The sequence below is a fragment of the Ranitomeya variabilis genome, chromosome 6, assembly GCF_051348905.1.
Source record: "Ranitomeya variabilis isolate aRanVar5 chromosome 6, aRanVar5.hap1, whole genome shotgun sequence".
NCBI classification, from domain to species: Eukaryota; Metazoa; Chordata; class Amphibia; order Anura; family Dendrobatidae; genus Ranitomeya; species Ranitomeya variabilis.
In genome coordinates, this window is record NC_135237.1 from 342,863,983 (window position 1) to 342,886,233 (window position 22,251).

The 22,251-nt window shown below is 38.6% G+C and overlaps 1 protein-coding gene across 2 annotated transcripts; it reads right to left on the reverse strand.

Moving 5' to 3' along the window:
* Positions 1 to 3,381: 3,381 nt before the first annotated feature.
* GCM2 (glial cells missing transcription factor 2) lies at positions 3,382 to 14,881 on the reverse strand. 2 transcript variants are annotated; one of them, XM_077267658.1, is made up of 6 exons: positions 14,838 to 14,881; positions 14,530 to 14,654; positions 10,513 to 10,765; positions 8,952 to 9,064; positions 8,562 to 8,687; positions 3,382 to 4,755 (listed from the first exon to the last, which is right to left on the reverse strand). In XM_077267658.1, exons 2-6 carry the CDS (start codon positions 14,632 to 14,634, stop codon positions 3,895 to 3,897), a joined length of 1,458 nt encoding a protein of 485 aa, XP_077123773.1. In that variant the 5' UTR covers positions 14,635 to 14,654; positions 14,838 to 14,881; the 3' UTR covers positions 3,382 to 3,894. The 2 variants fall into 2 exon arrangements, with proteins under 2 accessions (XP_077123773.1, XP_077123772.1); XM_077267657.1 differs by lacking the exon at positions 14,838 to 14,881 and having other exon boundaries at positions 14,530 to 14,753.
* Positions 14,882 to 22,251: the final 7,370 nt, after the last annotated feature.

The following is a 22,251-nucleotide window of genomic DNA, read 5'->3' on the forward strand; positions in this document are numbered from 1 at the left end:
TGTTTGCTTCAATGGCAACAAGTCATCCTGTCCCTGCAGCTGAAAAATACCCCCATAGCATGATGCTGCCCCCACCGTGTTTCACTGTTGGAATTGTGTTGGGCAGATGATGAGCAGTGCCTGGTTTTCTCCACATGTACCTCTTAGAATTGTCACCAAAAAGGTCTATCTTTGTCTCATCGGAGAATCATATTTTTCATAGTCTGGGAGTCATTCATGTGTTTTTTAGCAAACTCTATGCCAGCTTTCATGTGTCTTGCACTGAGGACAGGCTTCCATCTGGCCACTCTGCCATAAAGGCCAGACTGGTGGAGGGCTGCAGTGATAGTTGACTTTGTGGAACTTTCTCCCTTCTCCGTACTGCATCTCTGGAGCTCAGCCACAGTGATCTTGGGGTTCTTCTTTACCTCTCTCATCAAGGCTCTTCTCCCATGATTGCTCAGTTTGGCTGGAAGGCCAGGTCTAGGAAGACTTCTGGTGGTCCCAAACTTCTTCCATTTAAGGATTATGGAGGCCACTGTGCTGTTAGGAACCTTGAGTGCTGCAGAAATTCTTTTGCAACCTTGGCCAGATCTGTGCGTTGCCACAATTCTGTCTCTGAGCTCATTGGCCAGTTTCTTTGACCTCATGATTCTCATTTGGTCCGACATGCACTGTGAGCTGTGAGGTCTTATATAGACAGGTGTGTGCCTTTCCAAATCAAGTTCTATCAGTTTAATTAAACACAGCTGGACTCCAATGAAGGAGTAGAACCATCTCAAGGAGGATCACAAGGATATGGACAGCATGAAACTTAAATATGAGTGTCTGAGAAAAGGGTCTGAATACTTATGATCATGTGATATTTCAGTTTTTCTTTTTTAATAAATATGCAAACATTTCTACATTTCTGGGTTTTTTTCAGTCAAGATGGGGTGCAGTGTGTACATTAATGAGAAAAAAATGAACTTTTTTGAATTTACCGAATGGCTGCAATGAAACAAAGAGTGAAAAATTTAAAGGGGTCTGAATACTTTTTGTACCCACTGTATATAGCGGGGAATAGACAAACTAAGGTCAGAGACTGAATCTTTAATTGGATTAGATTAGTGGTGTGAAAGTTTTATAGTCCTAAAGTACTGGCTAACACTGTACCAAATCCCTTTTTTCCCTTTAGGGTACCGTCACACAGTGCCATTTTGATCGCTACGACGGCACGATCCGTGACGTCGCAGCGATCGTATGATTATCGCTCCAGCGTCGTAGACTGCGGTCACACATTGCAATCACGGCGCTGGAGCGATGCCGAAGTCCCCAGGTAACCAGGGTAAACATCGGGTTACTAAGCGCAGGGCCGCGCTTAGTAACCCGATGTTTACCCTGGTTACCAGCGTAAACGTAAAAAAAACAAACAGTACATACTTACATTCCGGTGTCTGTCCCCGGTGTTCTGCTTCTCTCCACTGTGTAAGCACAGCGGCCGGAAAGCACAGCGGTGACGTCAGACGTCACCGCTGTGCTCGCTTTCCGGCTTGCCGGCGCTCACAGTGCAGAGAAGCTGAGACGCCGGAGGACAGACACCGGTATGTAAGTATGTAGTGTTTGTTTTTTTTACGTTTACGCTGGTAACCAGGGTAAACATCGGGTTACTAAGCGCGGCCCTGTGCTTAGTTACCCGATGTTTACCCTGGTTACAAGCGAACACATCGCTGGATCGCTGTCACACACAACGATCCAGCGATGTCAGCGGGAGATCCAGCGACGAAAGAAAGTTCCATACGATCTGCTACGACGTACGATTCTCAGCAGGATCCCTGATCGCTGCTGCGTGTCAGACACAGCGATATCGTATGGATATCGCTGGAACGTCACGGATCGTACGGTCGTAGCGATCAAAGTGTGACTGTGTGACAGTACCCTTAGATTTAGATACTCAGCTACTTCCTTGAGAGTGTTCTTCACTTGGGTGGATGTTGTAAAGAGGTTTTCTTCAACATGGAAAGGATTCTGCGATCATCCACCACTATTGTTTTCTGTGGTGTCCAGGCCTTTTTGAGTTCCCAATCTCACACCAGTGCGCTTTTTTTTAGCAGAATGTACCAAACTGTTGACTTGGCCGATTTGGACACTTCTAACATTTCTGCTATTTCTCTGATGGATTTCTTCTATTATTCAGCCTAATGATGGTTTGTTTCTCTTCCATCGAGAACTCCTTTGACCGCATGTTGTGGATTCACAGCAACAGCTTCCAAATGCAAATGCCACACCTGGAATCAGCTTGAGACATTTTACCTGCTTAATGATAATGGATTAATGAGGGAATAGCCAAAGCAGCCCAATAAAGAGCTTTTGAAATCATTGTCCAATTACTTTTGCTCACTTTAAAAAGAGGCAGCTACATATTAAAGAGCTGTAATTCCTAAACCTGTGTCTCTGTCCAAATATTTATGGACCTAATTGTAAGTACATGTGTTGTCCATGTAATAATGAAGGTCCACACAGACAAAACATGAACCTATGTCATTGAATAGGACTTTGCAGATGACAGTTTCTCACAAGGATCAAGTGTAAAGGGAGTAGGTGAGAGAGTTGGTAATGAGGAGCCTTAACAGTAGGGAGAGGGGGAAGATTGTGACCCCCTCAACACTAACATTATGCAGACCCCTGTGCTCCCTATCATCCTGGACAGGTCCTTCTCCCTGTGTGCCGATGCGTATCTAAGCCCTGGCTGACCCCGGGTCTTAGCCCTAGATAGCGAGTTGGGCAGCAAAACAATAGTCTTACTGCTAAAATAAGACAACACAGGGAAAGAGACAGACAGAGGAAACGCCCAAACAAATGGAAATACAAAGGAATCAAAAGGAACACAAACCACGTCCCCACTTCTCCAAGAACTCTACAGCTTCTCCAGGAACACAGCAGCTACTCCAGGTAAGTAAGGCACATGTTAGATAAACGTGTGCTAGGATGGGAGGAAGCCACAAGTGAGTTTAAATACTGAAGGGGGAGTGCACCTTTAAGTAGGAGCTGAGATCAAAGCCAAATGCAATCACAGCATACTTAAACCAAGGACTCTTAACCCGTTCCATACCAAAAGAAACAGTAAACAGGTAGCACTCATGTGAACATTCACATAGACTCCAAAGAGGACCTGTGATCAGCTAACCTTTGTGATCTTCAGATCCCAAGTGCACCACAGGTTCCAGCAGGGTGCGGTACACTCGTGACAGAGAGACCCCACTCCAGCAACTCAGAATTCCTCAATAGAGTATATTAAAATCCTTATTCTAAACCAGAAAATCCCTTGGATTTTAGAAATACATGTATTTCAAAACCGCAAAATAGAGAATTACTAGTCTGCATGTATTTGGTGTAAAAAAGATCAATACTAATGTAATATAACTCTGTTTACTAGCAAAATGTATATACAAAACAATACACATACTTTTATTATACAACACTTGCAGTTCGGTTATGTACATAGTAAGTCCAATGCACATAAGCTTTACAAAGGGGATTCTTTTAGTTTTGTGCAACCTGAGTTACACAAAAAAATAGACTGCTAGCGACACAACTGTACTGACACCACATTATAAGTTATCTTTTCAGTTAATCAAATGCTGTTCTTAATATTATATTTTAATGTAAATATCTTGTCGATACCACTAGCTTGTATCTCAGGATGACTTAGTGGCAGTAGCCATTGTGTCACTCTAAAACTTTCTGAACAACTTCTAAACTTAGTTTGCCTTTAGTGAGTTCATACAGTCAGCTAAATGGATACCCGGATAGTCTACGGTGAAGTTTTCCCATCACAATACAGGTCATTGATCTGCAGAGTGTCAAACTAAGTTGTCAAGGCCTAATTCCATAAATAATGTCAAAGAGGGTCCACATTTATTGCCTCCCACTATTTCAGTATTCTGCATTTTCAAATCGATAAGGCTGCCCCGAGAAGCCATTGCCCATACATGTACCATATCGATATAAGTCCAAGTTATCCACTCTCTCAGGCTTTGTTGGGATTTGTTCTTGGCAGCCTAGAGCAGACTTGATAACGGTGAAATCGTCTTGAGCTTTCATGTCACTAAAGACACCTTCTGATATGCTGTCTTGCATGTGTGAATAGTTTGGCAGAGTTTTGACATCACATAGATTGTCTGCATATTTAACCACAGGAGGTTTATAGGCTTGGTAGGAAACCTTGGTGGTTGTCGTAATAACGGTTTGCAAGGTTGGAGATGGTGACCTTGCATATCTGCATGGGTATTCAGCATTGTAATAAGAGTGACCAGTATTTGGCTGAATTTGGGAATAGTCATTTCTGTCCACATATCCATTTTTGGAAAATATTTGCTTCCATCCGTTGTGCTTAGCAGGGCCATCATAACTCCTCTCATGTGCATTCAGCATGCCAAGATTAGGTTGAGGTCCATTGAACTGGACTCGATCACTATCTGGCAAACTTCCCACTGCTTCTTTATACAGTGGTGGGTATGAATTGGGGGTCATGTAGCCAGGGACATGGAAATCATAACCACATGGAGTTCTGGGCACATATATTCTGTTAGGACATTTTGAAAATGGGGCCACAGAATCCCCCTGATATCCCACTGGTTCATAGTTGCTTTTGTAAGGATCTGAATTCTGAAAAGATGTGTAGTGTTGTGGTGGAAGCGGAAAGTTTCCATCTGCAACTAGACTGAGCCGTTCTGAGCCATCCAAGCAAGAGATGGGGTGAGGAAAATGTCCACCACTATCATTGTATCTTCCCATCTGAAGAGAAGCAAAAAAAAATTAAACATTTAAAAAAGGTATTAGAGGTATGAACTATATAGACATAAAAAGTTTTAGAGGAAAACACAAACGATACCTCCCCCCAACTCTGCATACCTGATAGAATTCACTTCTTACTTATCCCTCACAGTATTTAAAGGGAGTATGTCAGCAGGTTGTTGCTATTTAATCTGAGAGCAGCATAATATAGAGCAAGAGAGCCTGATATCAGGGGTGTGTCAATTATTAGGCAGAGTGCTGTAGTTTCAATACAATCAGTATTTTATCAGCAGGAGACCATGATTGCCTGACTAGGTCTCAGTTACAGACCAGTCAGGGTAATCTGTGTAACTCCGCCCCACCATTGATTGGCAGCTTGCTGATAATGCACAGTGTACCCAGGAAGCTGCCAGTCAGAGGTGTGGGCGGGATGTTACACAGCTCAGCATTCTGAGCACTACTACTTCTACAGCAGAGAAAATAAGAATTCTATCAAAACTACACCAGACAGTCCAGTAAGTGATATATCTCTGGTGTCAGGCTCTCTGCCCTGACATCATTCTGCTATTAGATTACATAGAGAAAACTGCTGACAGATTCCCTGTAAGTCATCATTGATGTGTCCAATTTGTGTGCCTGGACTACACTTTGCAACTGCTATCAGCCTTTGGATGAAGCCTAATTAGCTCTACATCCCCTATGTCCCCTAAATCATCCATGCAGAATTGTCTTCTGCTGTTGCTAATGAGCTGAAACCATACACACAGGGCCAGCTCCAGGTTTTCGTGGGCCCTTGGCGAAAGAGTCTCACTTAACACATACCACAATTCATGATGTACGCACAGATATGGCAGAGAAATATGGTATAGTACAATACCAAAGATTTCACTTCTTAAATTACATGAGTGGCATCTATTGTAAATTCTGAAATACCATACATATAGTATAATGTATCTCATAGTCCTCCATTTATAATGCACAGCCCATAGTCCTCCATATTCGTATAATACACAGCCAATATCCTTCATAAAATATACTGCATGGCCCATAGTCTTTCCTATAGTATAATGCACAGCCCATATTCCTCCAGATAGTATAATGTGCCTACATATATAATGCACAGCTTATAGTCAACCATGTAGTTTAATGCACAGTCCATAGTCCTTCATGCAGTATAATGCACAGCTCCTAGTCATCCATGTAGTAAAATGCACAGCCCATAGTCATCCATGTAGAATAATGCACATCCCATATAGTCATCCATGTAGAATAATGCACAGCCCATATAGTCATCCATGTAGTATAATGTAGAGCTCATAGTCATCCATGTAGGATAATGCACAGCCCATAATCATACATGTAGTATAATGCACAGCCCATAATCATACATGTAGTATAATGCACAGCCCTTAGTCATCCATTTATTATAATGCACAGCCCATAATCATCCATGTAGTATAATGAACAGCCCATAATCACACATGCAGTATAGTGCACAAGCCATAGTCATCTATGTAGTATAATAAACGGCCCATAGTCATCCATATAGTATAATGCACAGCCCATATTCATCCAGATAGAATAATGCAACTTTATATATAATGCACAGCCCATAGTCATCCATGTAGTTTAATGCACAGTCCATAGTCCTTCATGTAGTATAATGCACAGCTCCTAGTCATCCATGTAGTATAATGTACAGCCCATAGTCACCCTTGTAGTATAATGCATATCCCATATAGTCATCTATGTAGTATAATGCGGAGCTCATAGTCATCCATGTAGCATAATACACAGCCCATAGTCATTCATGTAGTATAATGCACAGCCCACAGTCATCCATACAGTATAATGCACAGCCCATAATCATCCATGTAGTATAATGTACAGCCCATAGTCACCCTTGTAGTATAATGCATATCCCATATAGTCATCTATGTAGTATAATGCGGAGCTCATAGTCATCCATGTAGCATAATACACAGCCCATAGTCATTCATGTAGTATAATGCACAGCCCACAGTCATCCATACAGTATAATGCACAGCCCATAATCATCCATGTAGTATAATGTACAGCCCATAATCATACATGTAGTATAATGCTCAACCCATAGTTATCCATGTAGTATAATGAACAGCCCATAGTCATCCATATAATATAATGCACAGCCCAGTCATACATGTATACATGTAGTATAATGTACAGCCCATAGTCATCCATGTTGTATAATACACAGCCCATAGTCATCCATGTAGTATAATGCACAACCCATATAGTCATCCATGTAGTATAATTAACAGCCCATAGTCATCTGTATAATATAATGCACAGCCCAGTCATACATGTAGCATAATGTACAGCCCATAGTCATCCATGTAGTATAATACACAGCCCATAGTCATCCATACAGTATAATGCACTGCCCATAGTCACCCATGTAGCAATATGACCACCATGTACTCACTGATTTAAACAAAATAAATACTCACATCCACTCCCCAGCCACGCAACTTCCTCTTCTGAAGCTGGCAGCTGAGTTCAGCATGCAAGCTATGGGAGCATATGACATCACTGCCATGCACCCCCCGGTCACATGCACGCCAATGTTAGCTGCTGCCCTCTGATTGGCTGGCAGCATGTATTACTGTGCATGGATCCGATGGGTCTGTGTGCTGCAATACACTTTAGTTGAATGTGTGACCGTGGTAGTTATGTTCCTGCAGATGGTGAAAGGGCCCCCCATTTTTCCAGGGCCCCACCCTTGCCTGGGTGTGGCAAGTGGTGACGCCGGCCCTGTAGACACATGTGAATAGATCAGGTGATTCTATCATCCAGAAAAGGGTATTAAGAAATGTTCAAGCAGCAAGCTTCAGCTCAGTGGCGACAGTGCAAAATAGCTTAGAATGGAAGTCATATGAGACTTCAAGGATGTTCTGGGTGGGGGACTTCATCCACATCAGCCATTGGATTATGAGGCTGACAGAAGTCATGATTATTAAACTGTTCTGCACTGACTTGTACACGCCATGGCAAAGTGAAAAGTGAATTTTATTAGCTATCAGGGTTACCAACTTGACTTTTTTTTTTTTTTTCTAGAGCATAATTCTGATATGACGACATCAGCTGCATTCACTGGGAACTGTAAAACGATGATAATTACAGTCAAAATATTCTCTATAAGTTTCTTCAGCTTCAAAAGAATCATGGACACCTTCATTTTTTTCATGTACAGAGCAAAAAAGTGACCTTCTTTACGGACAGTCCTGGAATTTCTGTATGGTTGACAACCCTGTCCACTATGCCTAGCTGTGTGCGGGGTGGTTAATCAACACATGTTTTGAAAAAAAGGATTCATTTGGCGAGCAACTCAGTGGCAGTTGGTTTGACGAGGGAAACCTGGTGACAGGTTTCCTTTAAAGGATATTGAAAAAAAAACAACATTTTTCCAGGTTTTTTCTTATATTATTTCACTTTGAAAGTCTACAGTAAATGTTACACAATCTAGAATGATGCAACAAAAGAAGTAAAAGTTAGTGATGAGCGAATATACCTGAGGACCCCCAAGCATGCTCAGGAAATCTCGAGTAACGAGTATATTTGCTCATCACTAGTAAAAGTCTATCACACATTAGCCTATATATTTTATGGTGATCTATGCATTCATTATCAACTCTAATATTAATCACAATAAGGATTGAATAATGAGCATGGGTAATGAGCCATCAGTCAGCTGCCATATAGATTGCTCCATGAAGCGAAACCTAAGTGCACTACAGAGCTGCTCCTGAGAGCCATTTCCTCACCTCAGATTCCAGAAGCTTCTTTTTCTGTGACAGGTGAGAGGAGGACATTTGTCTTTTTACTGCACTTCGTCTAGCTTCTGTCTCTGATTTACTTTCTGGTCTTGGATGGTCATGAACTCCTTTTGCCTGAAAATAAATCTTTATTTGTTATTCTAGAACAGATTGCCTGCAGATTACCAGTTTCACTAGAAGATATGGATGATAAGTACGTCTGGCTTGACTCAATGTGTCTATGGGGTTGTTCTAGCAGAAGAGGTTATTCTGCATTTTTTGATCCAGCCATAACGAAGACTGGGAATGCACATTTCCTAGTGCATTTATCTCTCTATATGAAATGTAAATATATTTGAGTTTTTTTATCAGAACATAAAAATGGTTGCTAAATATTACCTGAAAGAAGATGGCTTTTCCATCTAGGCGCCAGAAATTAGTAACTGGATAACCACTGTGACCTCTACAAGGGATCAGTTCTAGGGCAGAGCTACAGTTACTGCAGAGCTTTTCTGGAAAGAAAGGAGAATTAAAACATATTAATATTGTGTTTTATATACATTTACGTCTACAGGATTTTTTTTACAGTATACGGACCGCACACGGACGACAAGTGAGAAAAAAATTGTTCCACTTTTCTAGAAGAAACTCTGAAGATTTTTTTACATGGTTGTATGAAGCTACCCTAAGGCTCTGTTCACACGTTGAGTTTTTGCCACTTTTTTAATGCAAATTTTAAGCTGTATTTTACAGTACCAGCAAACTCATGCAAACACATTGTGTTTTTTTTTCCTGACTGATTTGGAAAACTGCTGCATGTCACTTCTTTGAGCGTTTTTTTTTTTTTTTTTTTTTTTTTTAAGCGTACTTGTATTTTGAGCCATAGGAAACAATGGGTAAGTGCAAAAACATAGCAAAAAACATAAATATCAGTTTTTGCTGCATTTTTGGTGCAAAAACCTAAGCAAGTGAAATTATGCTTTTTTTTTGGGGGGGGGCGCTAAATTTATCAGTATGCACAAGAGACAGCAAAAACGAAACAATAAAAACACAGCAAAACCTGCATTTTGTAAGCAGCTTGCAGGAAAAAAACGGAGCAAAAATGCAATGTGTGAATATAGCCTCAATGATAACCTGTCTTGACAATTACATTATAGAAACAGGAAGACTAAAAATCAGACAAACGATATAATTTAGTGCATCATTGAGACAATTGAGGTAGATATCTATTTATATTTTATCCTGAAATTAAAGTACACCAACCCTGAGAGGTACAGTATGCCTAATATATAATGTGCAAGTAAAAGGGTTGTTGGCATTAGAAGTTTTCAATTTATCTTTTTTGCTTAGGGATAGTCCACTAAATAAAAGTATGAGATTATAACTCATTTTTTTCATTGTTATAAAGAAGGCTGGATAATAGTAAATTGGTGCTACATGCCCATCTTAATAATTCTGCCCCATAATATATGGTATCTAGACCTGTAGAGGAGCCGTAAACTAGACCCAAATGTTTATTATTAATGAGTAAAAAATGGGTTACATTTATATATGCTACAAACATGAGATTGTGTTTTGCAGTTGCTTTGGTTTATTGAATAGCCTAAATTTGGAGCATAATATTTTTACTTTATTGCCATTCCTATGTATAGCTTTTTCTAGTCACTTGGTATGGAAAACGTATTTTTATTTTTCAGCACCCTGATATTTCTTTGAATTATGAATAAAGACAACACAGCATTATAGTCTGAGCACTTAATTAATTATGTCCTTGGCACCAGCAGAAATCACAGACTAGATACAAAATGGGATCTATATTCAGTAATAAATAATAAATGATGCAGGTGCCAATGACAATAGGGAGTCATTACATAACTGAAAATTGCCACTAGGGTGAAACCAGTGCACACATAGGTGCAACCATAGTGAGAAAAGGTCATTATTAATCCATTCCACTCACTTTGTTGCTTCTGTCTTGCTTTGTCGCAGATTGCTGGTCTGAGCTGCAGTTTCCCCCCATCCTGTAATGCACAGCCCCTGCTGCAGACCACCACACCCAGACAGGACTTCTTCAGGATCTGACAGTTGTGGTTGTTGGTGTTCCTCATGGCCCAGCCACTGAGGTGGCGCTGGGCATTTTTATCCTCTCCATTGTATATGAATCTAACATAGCCATCTGTCCATTCCTGGAAGTTGTCAAACTGCTTTATATCCTGAAATATAAAATGGGATCATTCATACTAATAGCACAATATAGAATAATTCCTTTAAGAAATCAGTGCTAATTTGTTGCCAACCTGGCCCCTCTTCTTTACCTGGACATATTATACAAAACATATAATCAGAAGTAGCAGCATTTGTATATCAGAATTATTTAATATCCTTTTCTTTATATTGGTAAAGGTTTGTTAATTAAATATAAATAATAATAATACAGATTTATTAAATTATAAAAATGATTTACAGATGTAGGGTGGTATATCATTATTAGATACAATGAGAGATTTAGTGGAAAGAACACAGACTATTATTATGCTGAAACTTAGGTCCTATTCTAGATACCTTACTAAAACTTGTTGGGATGTTATGCAGCTTTGTGATCTGAGCCCAAGCTTATAGAATAACTGATATTGCAGGGATTCGGAAGCTGCAGACTCTTATTCCACTTGGTCTAGCCGGCAATTAAATCTGACTAGAGGACTGGACTTCTATCACCGGCAGCTCTCCTGATAAGAAACATTCTGCTAAATAACTATTTTCCTTTTTCTTCTAACTAAAGTGGTAAAGAAAACATAAATCAATGGAATCTGAATATGCCGAGCACATTATTGATAAAGGTCTGCAGATCTTTTCATCCTCACTTATGCTGTACAATTTCTATTCCTTGTATTTCTCATCGCTTCACAAAGTTCGGGCAGAAAGTATAATCTACAACGTTTAATAATAGTACTCATCATATTAATACTGTCCGTAACTGAGCATCCTCCGCTATGAGCTGTATGGAGATATTTGCTCAGGTAGAAGATTTGTTTGGCAATAGATTAGCGCTTACAATTGAGACTGAACAGTCCAGTAACAGCGATGACATGTTCCCCACTGATGGCTCAGACTGGGATGTTTGCTGAAGCTTTACTGAGTACACACTGGATTATTCACAGCAAACATGGCACAAGTGCTCCCTGCCTATACCGAGCTGGTGTGAGGAGAAGAGGGCTCTGCAATAGCATCTATACATCCATATCTGTCTATCTATCTATCTATCTATCTATCTATCTATCTATCTATCTATGTCTGTCTGTCTGTCTGTCTGTCTATCTATAATCTATCTATCTATCTATCATCTATCTATCATCTATCTATCTATCTATTATCTATCTATCTATCTATCTATCTATCTATCTATCATCTATCTATCTATCTATCTATCTATCTATCTATCTGTCTGTCTGTCTGTCTGTCTATCTATCTATCTATCTATCTATCTATCTGTCTGTCTGTCTATCTATCTATTATCTATCTATCTATCTATCTATCTATCTATCATCTATCTATCTATCTATCTATCTATCTATCTATCTATCATCTATCTATCTATCTGCACACGTATATGTATGTGTGTGTGTATATATATATATATATATATATATATATATATGAATAGAGAATAGATAGATATATAGATAGATAAATGATAGCTAGATAGATAGATAGATAATAGATAGATAGATAGATAGATAGATAGATAGATAGATAGATAGGAGATAGATGGACAGATAGATGATAGATTAGATAGATAGATAATAGATAGATAATAGATAGATAGGAGATAGATAGATAGATAGATAGATAGATAGATAGATAGATAGATAGATAGATAGATAGATAGATAGATAGATAGGAGATTTTTATATTTGGGGAAAATAGTGGAACAGCGAAAATAATCCAATAATATAAATAATAAAAAGAACTCGAAAAATGCAAAAGAAAAAAATGGACTTTTAACTAACCTATGTGGCAACGTTTCAATCCTTTTCAACCTTTTTTTGTTTAAAAAGAAAAGAAGTTCTGTGACAGAAACGTTGCCACATGGGCTAATTATAAGTCCATCTCTTTCTTATGTATCTGTGGTGTGCTGCTTCTTTTTAATATATATATGTATGTGGTTATATATATATATATATATATATATATATATATATATATATATATATATTCACACAAATTATAAATGATACTAGATATACCACAGACACCTTAACGGATCTGAATGTGGATACATATATACATGGTTTATCTAGCGTTACAGTGAATCTTCACTAGAAGTACAAGAAATATCTGGAAACGTGAACAGAATGTTATGAGTTATTGAAAACGTAGACATATTGTCTCTAAATTATTTTCTGTCCAAAAGAAAATCGTATGCAAAACAATTATAGGTGCTTTTCTGCTGGTATAGATATTACTACATTAATAGCCGCATACTAAGAGGATTGACATGAAGATGTCTTTCTTTATTTGCTGTCCTTACAGAATCTCATTGATTTTTTTACCTATTTTTCATCGAAATTCTTCCCTCTAATTCAACCAAAACGAATGTTGTTTAGGAAATCTTCAGGCAGCAAAAACCAGAATAACAGCCACGCAGCCACTTGCGGAGAAGAGAATGGCTTGCCCTTGACTCTGAGATCTAGAACTATTAGTGATTTACACGTTGCTTGAAATCCCCTATTGTATTATCCCTGAATAATGTTTCACTATGTGATCTCAGTGTTAGAACCTTATAAAAAATAATTTAGTTTGTGGTTATTGGAAAGAGAATTAACTACAATAATTAGCAAACTGAAGTTTTAGAACGAATTATTGTAAATATATTGATTAGAATACATTATATATAATATCCCACACTTGATTACATCATGCAACCCAAATACTACTAATAATAATGTAGTATCTAAATATTAGGAAGGTGCACATGCTCTGAAAAAAATAATTCTATGGTCAATCGTTCATATGTACTGCATGTTTTCTAATTGCTGGAGGCTCTGCCGACACTCAGTCTAATAGCACTACAATTACTGTGTCCTACTTGTAACGTTTGCTAATTGTTCTATTCTTCAGCAATTAATATGTCATCGTTATTTACTGAACTCCTGCAGATTACTTCAAGTCTTTGACAGATAATAGATAGTTTGATAGATAGATAGATAGATAGATAGATAGATAGATAGATAGATAGATAGTGATATAGATAGATAGATAGACAGATAAAGAATAGATAGATAGATAGATAGATAGATAGATAGATAGATAGATAGATAGATAGATAGTGATATAGATAGATAGTGATATAGATAGATAGATAAATTTGGGATGGATAGATAGATAGTTTGATAGATAGATAGATAGATAGATAGATAGATAGATAGATAGATAGATAATAGGAAACAGCACCAGCAAAAAAGGCAACATAATAAAGTTTTAGTAGTGCATTATAGCAACGTTTCGGTTCTTAGTGTGAACCTTTCTCAAGCCCAGTTTGGATAGAAAGTTGATAGATACTATGGCTAGAAAATATATAGATAGATAATAGATGATGGATATAGTAGATGATAGATGCAATAGATGATGAGTAGATAATCATTTTATTTTTGCTTTGGCTGACATACTCTACAGCTATCAATATTACACCTTTCTACAGATCCACAGAACCCATTGTCATTGCTAATGAAATGATCTTCTGTAAAGATGTGAGCAGATTGTCCGAGGCTTTTTGTCATCGTGGTTGTTGTGTTTGCAGGCTGTGAAGCAGCATACATCCCAGTTCTCCATGCATGCAGTGTGAAAGTATCTGTCAGGCTCTACTTAGTGTAAAAGGCGCTGTTTGTAGACTCAGAGTCTTTGAACTTCTCCAAGCCCCAGGTTCCCAGCCCAGAGAGGGGCTCTGCTAGCCAGATTTACTACAGGAGGCTGCACTCACCTGTGGGAGTTTGGGGTCATTGATGTCCCAGGTGAGCTTCATCCCATAAGAGCAGATACAGTCTGATTCATCGTACATGTCCCCAGACACCTTGGACATGGTCATTACAGCGATGGTTAATTCTTCTATGGAGAGGAGAGAGACTACAACAATTAACCACCAGGTATCAGCTCCAATGACCGGCTAATTAGTTCCATTACAGCTATAGTTGGATCGTCTGCTGGAGTCCCACACATTAAAGGTCCATCAGAGAGAAGGAAGTGCAGACAGTGACAGGTGTAAAGTCCCAGAGCTGAAGGGTGACTTACCTGGATGGGTGCTGGGCTCAGAGTCCTCTGGCTGCAGTCAGGCACAGGTAGGCTGCCTCACTGCCCTGCGCCCACCCTCCTCCTGCCTTATGTAGATGAGAGGCAGGGGTGATCCATGCTGCTGAGCCCTCCTTCCACAGGCAGGAGAACCATGGAGATCATAGGGAGTCCATTCATTCAGAGCAGGAACATGCAGGTGACAAGTGTCATGCAGACATGACAGGAGAAGTCAGGCTGTACAGAGGGGGCAGCACATGAGGGGTCTACCTTGTTTTTTAAAGTAGTGGATTTTCCCCAGGAAGCAGTGATAATCCTGGAGAGAAATGAGGGTCTTCTTCCTGCAGAAACTGGAAATTGCATTAGAAGCCCCAACTTTCCCCAACATAAGAATATCCTTCTTGCTCCTATTACCAAGATCACTCCCATAAAATATACTACATATGTTATTGATATAACTGCAGCTATAAAAACTACCGTGACTACTCTTCACATGGAAATGACTCGATCACCATCTATACTACTGCTCATTATTGTATTAGTATCAAGAAATCTGAATATTGCAATGATTCTGATAAAAGCAGTGAAAGTGATACTGACATTGCCTGGAAAACCGAAATCTAAACTAATGGAACATAACAAGGAAAATGCCACAAAATGATCTCTGGTCACATAGGGATAATTATATGTAATAAGCTAAGTTTTATGTGATTTCTCCAAGGGATCTCGCTTTTTAGCACGGCATTGCTGTAACTTGTAGTTCCACATCAATATTTATTTACTTGTTTAGATGTTGTGTATAACAAATGTCAGTATTGTATTTAGTCTGTATCTCAATTTCTGATTGTACAGTGAAGGCTAATTCTAACATTTCAGTGAATAATTATTTAATTATTAATTAATGAGTGAATGTGATAGATGTCTTTTTGTTACTTGTACAGATTATTAACTGTTTGTGTTGCAGTGATTTTCTGCTATGAATATAATTAATGTTCCCTCATTGCTTGGTGTCTATGGCTTACTACTAGTTATTGTCGGGAAATTTCAGTCACTCACCAACTATTGTAAAACTGCAACTCCTAAGATCGCTGAAAAGCCTGTATTAGTCAAGGGATGCTGGGAGTTGTAGTGTCACATCAGCTGAAGAGATTTTGCAGACCAATGCATTATGTGTTGCTCCCACTCTGGCATTATGCACCTGTCATCAGTTATGGAGGTGCAAGCAGTGGATTTCCATGATCTCTTTTCTATTCAGTGCCCTAATTTGTTTGAATTGGGCATAATACCATTAGTAATTATTGTGGAATTTCTGGTTAGGAAATAATTGTGAATTCTCCATTCAGCAAAGTTTTTATTTACTCAAGGTAATTACTGAATGTTACAGAATATTAAAGCATAACTGTCATTTTAATTTTTATTTCTCAAATCAATAATACTCATTAAAATAAGCAACTTTTGTCATATATTTTATCCTAGAATTCTGCTTCATTTTCCTCCCAGATTGATTTTTCATTCTCAATTTATGGATAAAATCTGTAAAATTTGTATTCAATGTAGACAGGTATTCCCATTACTGAGATAGAGGAGGTGACAGTTTGCTTTAAAATGCTTTGGGGAGTCAAGGAGGAGGAATTAGAGGCAAACAAAGTTATCCTAAAAGGACTGTTAAAGTTCTCCATAGAACTTTATGAGCACTAACCGCCATCTCCTATCTCAGTAATGGGAAATTACTGTATTTACTAAAGACAGATTTTACCTTGAACTGAGAATACTTTGAATGGTCAGTCCAGAAGAAGAAAAAAATTATATTTCACTGATAAGATGTATTATAAAGTTTCTTATTTTGAAAAAAAAACAAAAACATCACAGTTTGCATGTTACTTTCTCAAAAAATAATGTACATGGTCTATCTAATTTAAATTAATTGAAATTTGAACATGCCAACATCCCCTAACTTTTCCCTCAGAATTCAACTAGCGGTAAATAAATTTGCTCAAATCTCAATACTGAAAAGCTTGTAATTGCTTAGAAAATACACACAGCTCTGGCACAAATTAAGAGACCACTGCAATAATTTCAGTTTCTCTCATTTTTCTCTTTATAGATATATTTTTGAGTAAAATGTAAATTGTTCATTTATTCTATAAACTTCTGACAACATGCCTCAAATAATGCAAAGAAAACAAGTTCATAATCATTTAGAAACAACAATTCTAATGTTTTAACTCAGGAAGAGTTCAGAAATCAATATTTTGTGGAATAACCATGATTTTTAATCATAGCTTTCATGCATCTTGGCATGCTTTCCACAAGTCTATCACATGGCTTCTGGCGCAAAAATGTAAGCAGTTCTTCTTTGTTTGATGGCTTGTGACTATCCATCATCCTCTTGATTACATTCCAGAGGTTTCCAATGGGGTTCAGGTCTTGAGATTGGTCTGCCCATGACAGGGTTTTGGTGTTTTTGCCAGAGATGTATGTCAGAGAGGAGACAGAGAGAACCCCTCTGATCATAATACCGGAGAGAGATGACCCTGCTGACCATAACACCATTTACATTAGGAGGAGAGCCTTACCCATTGATTCTGGAGATGGAATACAACTCTGCCGTACAAACTGTGCTCTGCTGGGAACCGCTGATCGGTGATGGCCCAGTGACTGACCACAACTGTACAAGGTATGGTCATCCATTAGATGTTGTAGCTGCAGGGCATTATGGGGAGACCTGCCATTAGCTCACTCTCTGATGTTCCAGCAGTTCTTTTGCATACCTCAAATCAAATCTCAAAATGTTCAAATTCATGTGAAACCACTAACTTCAGGAAATTCGACTCAAACTCAATCCTCCACAGATAGTTCTACTCATGTCTACTAATGTGCCTTAACTAAGGCATAATGAAGATGTAACTTAGTGCTCAAAAATTCCGTACCATATATAATACAAGGCTGAGGAATAAGTACGTCGATACAGGTCACTAGCAAAGTGGCTTGTAAAATTCTTTTTAATTGAGATTTTGTGGTACATTATTCCCTACAATTTACACCTTGGCTTGAACTGATTGATTGAAATGAAATACCACAGTCCTGTATAAGGAAGTAGCTCTTCAGATGCCATATTTTATGTTCGATAGTAGCTGCATATGACATATTTCAGTTGCGGGTAATTTCCTGCAAAAGTATCTGTGACAGTAATGCCACTCATCTTGGTGTACTTGTCCCTGTTGTCACCTATGAACATTTTCAATGGTTTTTACAGCATCTAATTCAGGGTTGCCAACTTGAATTTTTATTTTTCTGGACAGATTACAAAAAAACATCACAGACAAACAAGGTTTTTTACGGACACATTGGAAAACCATAAGAAACCATTATGAATGTAAGTGATACATGTCTACAGCCCATAATTCTGACAGGAAAACATTGGCTGCCTTCACTGTAAAATGTAAAATGATAATTTCAGTCAAAATACTCTTTGTTTCTTCAGCTTCAAAAAACTCATGGACACCTTTAATTTTTCTTACAGACATGGTAAAACGTTGCCCTTCTTTAAGGACTGTCCTGGAATTTCTGGACGGTTGGCATCCCTGATCTGAATGTCACCTCTAGGATGTCGTAGAATGGGCTTCTCTATATAATTTCTATGCTGACAGGTGATCTGAGTAGATGGACATTTCTGCCCATACATTCAGTTGGATGCTCATAGTTCCACAATGGATTCATCTCTAAAGTTGTCACATATCTGATCTCGAAGGCACTTACTATTATGTGATGTTGCTCCTTGAATGAGGTTAGTCAACGCTCCTGGTCCTGTGGCCATATTTGATCTACATCTACAACATGTACCAGCAATTACTTTTTAGGAAATCCAACAATGACAATATGTTAGGTTAGTATTTCTATTAGCTATTGTAAAATGGACAACCACATTCATTTGAATCAATTTAATGATGAATAAGAACCAAACAAGCTTTATGTAGGTGCTCCAGATTCAGTTTCTGCAGAACAGAGAACCGCAGATCAGCTGAAGGACTGAGGAACCAATAACCTCAGACAGAAATGGGTGTGCTAAGTGTGTATAAGGTAATACGTAGAGCAATACATGTCTCTGAACAGTTCACTACTCTTAACCGTGTTGGTGACCTAACTTTGTGCTAGTTATTGGAAATAGAGACCACGAAACCAATGTCAGTGAAAACATGGATAGGACCTAGAAACAAAAACACAGGCATTCAGGGAGTGGCAACATTTTTAGAATTTTTTCCCCCTGGCAATTAAAAAAAAATGTTCTTTTTTTTACTGGACATTCAATATCCAACAAGATCTATCAACTAACTAGTAGCAGTAGGGTTTCCGACAATGACATCAGTATCAACCACAATAAGCAAATTGCTATGAGGCTTGTACTTCTTCAGGTGCTTTTAACACTTTCACTTTGGATACATGCTTTATCTTTGTTATAGTCTTATACATCATAGCATCTTTGTAGTGGAGCCCAAGGGACACCCCAGTTTTTTTGGTCACCCCAAATTTTATTGTCTTAGTCAAACTTTGAGACATGTTAGAAGATAGATTTTGTGAATGATAAAGGACAGCATTTTGTGTCTGGGCCATGATGGAGCTTATGTAAGTGGTGCCAACTTTCCTGCTAATTTCAATAGCTAAGCCAGCCTCCTTCTATAGTCAATATATAGACAGAGAAGTAGACTGACCTAACTACTGGAATAACCATTCGGCCAACCCCTCTCACACAGCCAACACACTAAATGCAATCCGGCACACAAGCTTGAAGAAAACTGCCATGGTCTGGGGCTGGAGCCTGTATCTGAGGATAGGGTCACCTTTCATCTGGTAACAATATTAGAAAGTCAACACCTATGGAATCTTTGATCATGAAATATATGTCCAAAAGAACTCCATTATACACTATAATTTCTATAACCCCTCTTAGAATCAAGATCAAAACAATGACAATACTTCTAAAATTAATCTATAGTCAATAGATAATGCACAATGTTTAAAACATGCAAAGACATCATAGAGACAGAAAGCCACTACTGACACATAAATCAGATAAACATCAAACACATAATATAATATGACCAGGGTGCTGTACCATAAATAACCAAAGGTATTATACAGAAATTAATATCTGGATTGATAAAATGAATCAATTAATGAATTGTCTATAACTAGTTCAAATAATGACTGTGTAGCAACTGCATCAAATATAGCGAAAACATGCAGAGAACAAATAATCAATGCAAAATAAACAGCATCTGAAAAACAAGGTAATCTTTCAAACCCATGTTGAGACCATATGAGGACACAGAAGTAGCAGCTGACAAATGAGACCTTGATGTGTGTTTCTCCTTTTGGCTTTGGTGATACATGGGTTTGTAATGTTACTTTGTTTTTCTGAAGCTGTTTTTTGTGTTTTGATTATATCTGCTATGAATGATCTAGCTATTACTGATTGTGCTACATGCTGTTACTCTACTGTGATTATTGGAGCTAGTTATAGACGACTGATATACTAAACATATATAGCCAGCAGACTATTTGTGCAGAACACCTTTGGTTAGTCATGGTGTACCACCACTGCTATACTATGTTGTGCCTTTGGGATTCTGATTGGCACAATCTTTATGTGGGGAGATATTTAAGATCTCTATCCAGCACAGACACACAGCCCCCCGAGGAAGTAACAGCGAAACGTGCGTCGGGGCCTCGGCGCGACGCATAGGCAATTATACTACTGAACCATGGATAATGTCTGGTGATGTGTATCTATGGGAGCAGTAAGGGACTTTGTTATATATAGCAGCCTGGTGTTATGCGGTGCTGTGAGTCTTCGCCACACATATATATATATATATATATATAGACAGAGTGAGTGTATACACTCACCGGCCACTTTATTAGGTACACCATGCTAGTAACGGGTTGGACCCCTTTTGCCTTCAGAACTGCCTCAATTCTTCGTGGCATAGATTCAACAAGGTGCTGGAAGCATTCCTCAGAGATTTTGGTCCATATTGACATGATGGCATCACACAGTTGCCGCAGATTTGTCGGCTGCACATCCCAAAGATGCTCCATACAAGGCAGGATGGATCCATGCTTTCATGTTGTTTACGCCAAATTCTGACCCTACCATCCGAATGTTGCAGCAGAAATCGAGACTCATCAGACCAAGCAACGTTTTTCCAATCTTCTACTGTCCAATTTCGATGAGCTTGTACAAATTGTAGCCTCAGTTTCCTGTTCTTAGCTGAAAGGAGTGGTACCCGTTGTGGTCTTCTGCTGCTGTAGCCCATCTGCCTCAAAGTTCGACGCACTGTGCGTTCATAGATGCTCTTAGGCCTACCTTGGTTGTAACGGGTGGCGATTTGAGTCACTGTTGCCTTTCTATCAGCTCGAACCAGTCTGCCCATTCTCCTCTGACCTCTGGCATCAACAAGGCATTTCCGCCCACAGAACTTCCGCTCACTGGATTTTTTTTCTTTTTCGGACCATTCTCTGTAAACCCTAAAGATGGTTGTGCGTGAAAATCCCAGTAGATCAGCAGTTTCTGAAATACTCAGACCAGCCCTTCTGGCACCAACAACCATGCCACGTTCAAAGGCACTCAAATCACCTTTCTTCCCCATACTGATGCTCGGTTTGAACTGCAGGAGATTGTCTTGACCATGTCTACATGCCTAAATGCACTGAGTTGCCGCCATGTGATTGGCTGATTAGAAATTAAGTGTTAACAAGAAGTTGGACAGGTGTACCTAATAAAGTGGCCAGTGAGTGTATGATACACCTATAAATGGGTTTTCACATACTGTGTGACCTAGATTCATTACGTCCTGGTTTGGCTCCTCCTCTTTCCTGTAGGTCTTTAGTTCAGGATATATAATATGGCTTTTATGCCACTTTAATGGTATTTATTCCTGTTCTAATTATTACTTTTTTTGCCTGTGTGGTCGCACCATGGTTGCATTGTCATTCTCTGGCTTTTAATTCTTATTGTTATTTTGTGTGATGTAATCTATTTGTATTGTAATTTTCTGAAACTTTTTTGCCCTGTTGTAATTGTTAAAATAAAATTCTTTTTGCACTTTTGTACTAACTGGGCAGTTATGGTATATTTTTCACTTATAGACAAAGATGTTGATTTGACTTTCCTCATAGTTTGTAAGCTTGCGAGCAGGGCCCTCATTCCTCCTGGTATCTGTTTTGAACTGTGATTTCTGTTATGCTGTAATGTCTATTGTCTGTACAAGTCCCCTCTATAATTTGTAAAGCGCTGCGGAATATGTTGGCGCTATATAAATAAAAATTATTATTATTATTATTATTATTATTATATTTGACTAGGCATTTAAGCTCCCATAGGTTCTTTATTGCTCATTAGTGTTGCATGGAGAGT